The sequence below is a fragment of the Limulus polyphemus genome, unplaced genomic scaffold (genome assembly GCF_000517525.1).
Source record: "Limulus polyphemus unplaced genomic scaffold, Limulus_polyphemus-2.1.2 Scaffold6176, whole genome shotgun sequence".
Taxonomy (NCBI): Eukaryota; Metazoa; Arthropoda; class Merostomata; order Xiphosura; family Limulidae; genus Limulus; species Limulus polyphemus.
Window position 1 is genome coordinate 43,006 of NW_013671786.1, and position 5,463 is coordinate 48,468.

Sequence of the window (5,463 nt, forward strand, 5' to 3'; positions counted from 1 at the left end):
GGTGGTATGCGAACTTCGAACCCGCGACCCTCAGATTGTGAGTCGAGCGCCTTATCCACCTGGCCATGCCGGGCCTATTTATAGTTGGTGTTTCTAATTGGCTGGAAACTGCAGAAGTTTATTTTAGAAGTTAGAAATTTCTGAAGAGAAAAAATAAGTGCTTAGACACATCATAAAAAAGTAAATTTTTTTTGGATAGTCCTTTATGAAATTAAGAAACTAGAATAAAGGTATGATTCCTCTTGTCTATTTGTTACATAACCATTCATGATGATACACCCTACAAGACTTTATACAGAAAATTTTAAAATTTCATCAAAAAAGCTAAACTAAAGTAAATCTTAACTTGCCAGGTAATAGTACTTGTGACTTAACTAAAATTCACTTATTTTAATACAGCAACATTTCAACCGATACTACTTCGATTAGACAAATAGAATACTAAATCAAAATTGACTTAAATCAACCTTCTTTCATCATTTTTTTTTTAAATATTTTATTTTGCAGTTAACAGTCTTACAAATGCAAATACTTATATTATAAAATAAAGCGTAAAAAAAAAAAGATGAGTAAAATATATTCCCAAATGCAATAATTATAGCAGCAGCTTACTTCAGATTCCTCTTCATCTTCAACTTCATCTTCTCCTCCCTCTTTCTTTTTCAAGATGTACAATTTCTTTCCAACCTGTGTCTGGCTCTCTCCTTCACCTGGCTTTCGCAAATTAAACTTGGGGACGGAGCGCATCTCTTCTTGTTGCTGTTTCCATTCATCCAAAGTCATCTCCTTAGGTTCATCATCTGCAGAAATCTTTCCTTCATCTCCAGCTGCCTCCCCTTCACCCTCTCTAAATTAAAAAAGTAATGATTAATTAGGCTTAGCTAACTAATTATGATTAACTTCTAACTAAAGCAAGCTATCTACATAAATCAGGACTAAATAGCTATCCAGTAACGAATATGGTTACTTTAATATACTGTTCTAACAAAAAAAAAAGCTTTTAATGAATAGAATGCTCCGATTCAACGGTTGGATATCCTTGCAGATCTTTATCTAAATTGAGATCCTTTCTAACTCATCATTTAGTAACCTAAAGAAGTCTGTAATACTGAGTGTGAATATAATTTTTTTTATAGTTTTCAAGTCCTTTCTAACTCATCATTTAGTAACCTAAAGAAATCTGTAATACTGAATGTGAATATAATTTTTTATAGATTTCAAGTCCTTTTTAACTCATCATTCACTAACCTAAAGATGTCTGTAATACTGAGTGTGAATATAATTTTTTTATAGTTTTCAAGTCCTTTCTAACTCATCATTTAGTAACCCAAAGAAATCTGTAATACTGAATGTGAATATAATTTTTTATAGATTAAGTCCTTTTTAACTCATCATTTAGTAACCTAAAGAAATCTGTAATACTGAGTGTGAATATAATTTTTTATAGTTTTCAAGTCCTTTCTAACTCATCATTCACTAACCTAAAGAAGTCTGTAATACTGAGTGTGAATATAATTTTTTTATAGTTTTCAAGTCCTTTCTAACTCATCATTCACTAACCTAAAGAAGTCTGTAATACTGAGTGTGAATATAATTTTTTTTATAGTTTTGAAGTCCTTTCTAACTCATCATTTAGTAACCTAAAGAAATCTGTAATACTGAGTGTGAATATTTTTTATAGATTTCAAGTCCTTTTTAACTCATCATTTAGTAACCTAAAGAAACCTGTAATACTGAGCATGAATATAATTTTTTTTATAGTTTTCAAGTCCTTTCTAACTCATCATTTAGTAACCTAAAGAAATCTGTAATACTGAATGTGAATATAATTGTTTATAGTTTTCAAGTCCTTTTTAACTCATCATTTAGTAACCTAAAGAAACCTGTAATATTGAGCATGAATATAATTTTTTTATAGTTTTCAAGTCCTTTCTAACTCATCATTTAGTAACCTAAAGAAACCTGTAATACTGAGCATGAATATAGTTTTTTTAATAGAGTTTTCAAGTCCTTTTTAACTCATCATTTAGTAACCTAAAGAAACCTGTAGTATTGAGCCGAATGTGAAATAGGCATATTGCTGTCCATTTCACAGTCAACTGATATAAATAATTTGCTTAAATTATCTATAAAAAAAAAGCTGTAAATCATCAATCAGTTGGTCATACTACCAAGCTACCTTTTCAAAACTTGTAACATAGAAAAATGCTAAAGGAATGACCGGCATTTTGTGTACATTATTAAGAAGCTTATCTCTTTCCCATAACAGTTTATATATACATATATATACTTTTTAAAGCCAAGACTATGTGGGAGGTATATACATGCGAGTTCAACCAACAGTCATAGTTCAGCTAAAAGAACCATTTTCTGTGTACTTCTAAGTAGTGTTAAGACATTCATATTTGCTACGATAGCCTTAATATAATAATCAAAATATCCTATTCAGTTCACACACTATAAAAATTAAGGCTTTTATTTTAATTCATAGAATTAACTAGGGTTAATGTTTTACTATAATTTCTACTTTTATTCTGGCACAAAATTAATGAAATAGATTAGAATTAGATTTGTTTATCAAATAATTAATGTACATAAGAAAATTTTGCCCAACACACTCATAACCTTATGTGACACTACCACAACAGGTTTACATTTTAGAGAATTTAACATTGAGATATTTCAAGATTATAATTTTTATATCACATGAATTACTCTCCTATGACAACATGCTGTTAATACCTTGGAATAAATGCATGGTTTTGTACATAATTTTTGTAATTTAATATCTAAAAAAGGCTTATACACATTTCCCTAATTTGTGGGATTAACATTGAAAATAAGCGACTAGTGAATCTTGACAGAGAGGTGGCATCTTTTACTCTTCAAATATAAATGCTGTTCTAAAGTTGTATTTTCTTTCATCACCCATATACAGACATAGTCACACCAAGTAACATGCACTGCCCAAAAACAATGTAAAATGACCATGTATTATTTTTTAACTAACACATTCATTTTCATCAGAGGTTTCTAGTTCAAAATAAATTTATGTATGTCTTAAAAACAACAAAATAGCTGCATTTAGTCTCATATCAAATCATAATACAGTATTTTAACACAATTTGGTGGTCATTATCAAACCATGCTATTATATACAAGAGACTTACAAAAATGATATCATTAACATGGTTGAAAAAGTGATAAACAAGTCACTGTCACAAATTTTCTTATTAAAATATGTCCAATATAACATTAAATAAAAGTGAACTTACTTTGGCTCAGTTGTCTCGGGAGCGATTTCTTCAGCACTTCGATCCATTTCCGGAACCTCATCCTTTGACGTGTTAAACTGCATACTGCTTAAAGTAAACAGTTCCAACATTATTTCTTTGCTAGGCGTTTAAATAAAAGCATGGGAAAATACTCTCAATTAAATATTTTGGTTATCATTATTTAAGTATTTTACAATCAACTACCTTAACCTTACTTCTACCACTATGTCACAAGGCTTTGTAAGTTTTACCCAAACGGTTTCACTGTAAAAATTTATTTTACCCTTCTCTGACAATGTACTGTTAATATATTTTAAGACTATGCCCAAAGAGGAAAGATGTTGACATGCTTCAGTGAATCTATACAATTAAAAGAATAATATGCATGGGAAGCATTTTTAACCTTCATTAAACAATGCAAAAATGAAATATCACAATATCCCTAAGGTTAAGGTGGGTGTATATACTGCTATGCATTGCAAAGGGAAAAGTATTTGAGGAATGTACTCGTAGTCCCACCTCAGACAGCATGTTTGTGTTAAGGTTTTGATTATGAACTTCATTTGTTTATGTAATGTCACCCTGTTGGGTTTTAATACTCACCCCTGATAGCCAGGTTTTGAAAACATCACCAGATCTAGTTTCTCTTACCATTCCACATCTTGAACAGTTGATAGATGGAAACAAGATCAAACAAAATGACTGCATTAATTCTGAGCTGGTTAAGTAAAAATTTGGAAGTTTAAAGAACGATAAGGTTCCTGGGCCAGATAATATTTCCCCAAGGGTTTTGAAGGAGGTTAAAGATTGGATATGTTAGCCACTTGCTATTAATTTTTGTCAATCCTTGAATAATGGGCAGGTACCAGAGGATTGGAAGTTAGCTAATGTAACTCCTTTTTTCAAGAGAAGTGATAAAAATTGTCCCAGTAATTATAGGCTTATTAATCTTACATCAGTGGTGAGAAAAATTTTGGAAAGTCTGATAAAGATTCTTTGCAAAGTCACTAAAAGTTTAAAATTTTATTGAACAGTCAACATGATATGACTAAGGGAAAAACCTAGCCTTACAAATCTTTTTGACATTCTCTGAAAAGGTTACTGCTTATGTAGACACGGGTGTGTAGATTTGTTGTATCTGGATTTTCAGAAAGTATATGACAAGGTGCCACAAAAAAGGCTTGTAAAAAAAATATATCTATAGGTGTGGGGAATAAGTTAGCAAATTGGATAGAAGAGTGGTTAGATAGAAAAAAGCAGAGTTGTTACAAACAGAGTTCAGTCAAACTGGATTAATGTCACAAGTGGGGGTACCTCAGTGCTCAGTCTTACGACCCTTACTCTTTTTGATTTATATCAATGACATAGATGAAGATATGGACAATAAATTACTAAATTTGCAGATAATATTAAGGTCTTGGGTGTTACTAGCTGTGAAGAGGATGCTGCCAATTTACAAAAGGATTTAGATCATTTAGTGAATTGGGCAAATAGGTTTTAATAAATGAAAGATAATACATGTGGGTTATCACAATTTGAATTATTTACAAGTACAATTTTGATGGAAATAACCTCAATAGGGTCACAAAAGAAAAGGATCTTAGTGTAATAAATCCCTAAAACCTCCTAAGTACATTTCAAACATTTTTTTTCAGTAAACTTTATAATTTTGTGTTATTTTCTCTATCTCTATATGGGACTGGTCAATTTGACTTTTGAACTATGACACAAGAGCCATTGCAAATTCATCCAAGTTATTCCTTAACATCTCCACAGGAATACACCGTGTATTATAAGTGAAATTAACATTATCTGTTCATAACACAACATAATAATACGTCATTTGATATATGCAAACATTGACCTATTGGTTATAGATGATATATAATTAAATGTAAGAGAACTATTAACAAATCCTGAAAGAGAGGATGAAATGGGTGGGTGTGGCAGGAAAGGGTCTGTTTTCTATTTGATAGCTCTGTAAACAAACAATATTGAAGGCTATAAAAGTTATGATTTGCCTGAGCAATGAGAATTTTATAGTAAGTTTCATTTCATTGTTAATGGGGAAGGGAGTTAACATAAAGAAGATACCTAGAGAAAATGTGTCACATGTCTAACACTAGGAGAAATTCAAGATTTTTTTAAATATTGCCTTATAGAATTAAGAACTTTAAACTTATATACT

The 5,463-nt window shown here is 30.6% G+C and overlaps 1 protein-coding gene across 2 annotated transcripts in view; it reads right to left on the reverse strand.

Annotated features, from left to right (window-relative positions):
- Positions 1-5,463, reverse strand: part of LOC106473438 (plasminogen activator inhibitor 1 RNA-binding protein-like) — a 15,610-nt gene that overhangs the window by 5,109 nt on the left and 5,038 nt on the right. Inside the window, exons 2-3 of one of the 2 annotated variants that reach the window (XM_022401880.1) lie at positions 3,276-3,359; positions 613-847 (exon numbers count right to left, since the gene is read on the reverse strand). In XM_022401880.1, coding sequence (XP_022257588.1) covers positions 613-847; positions 3,276-3,359 — 319 coding nt within the window. Of the gene's footprint in view, positions 1-612; positions 848-3,275; positions 3,363-5,463 lie in introns of both variants that reach the window. The other variant, XM_013934118.2, reaches the window with a different exon arrangement.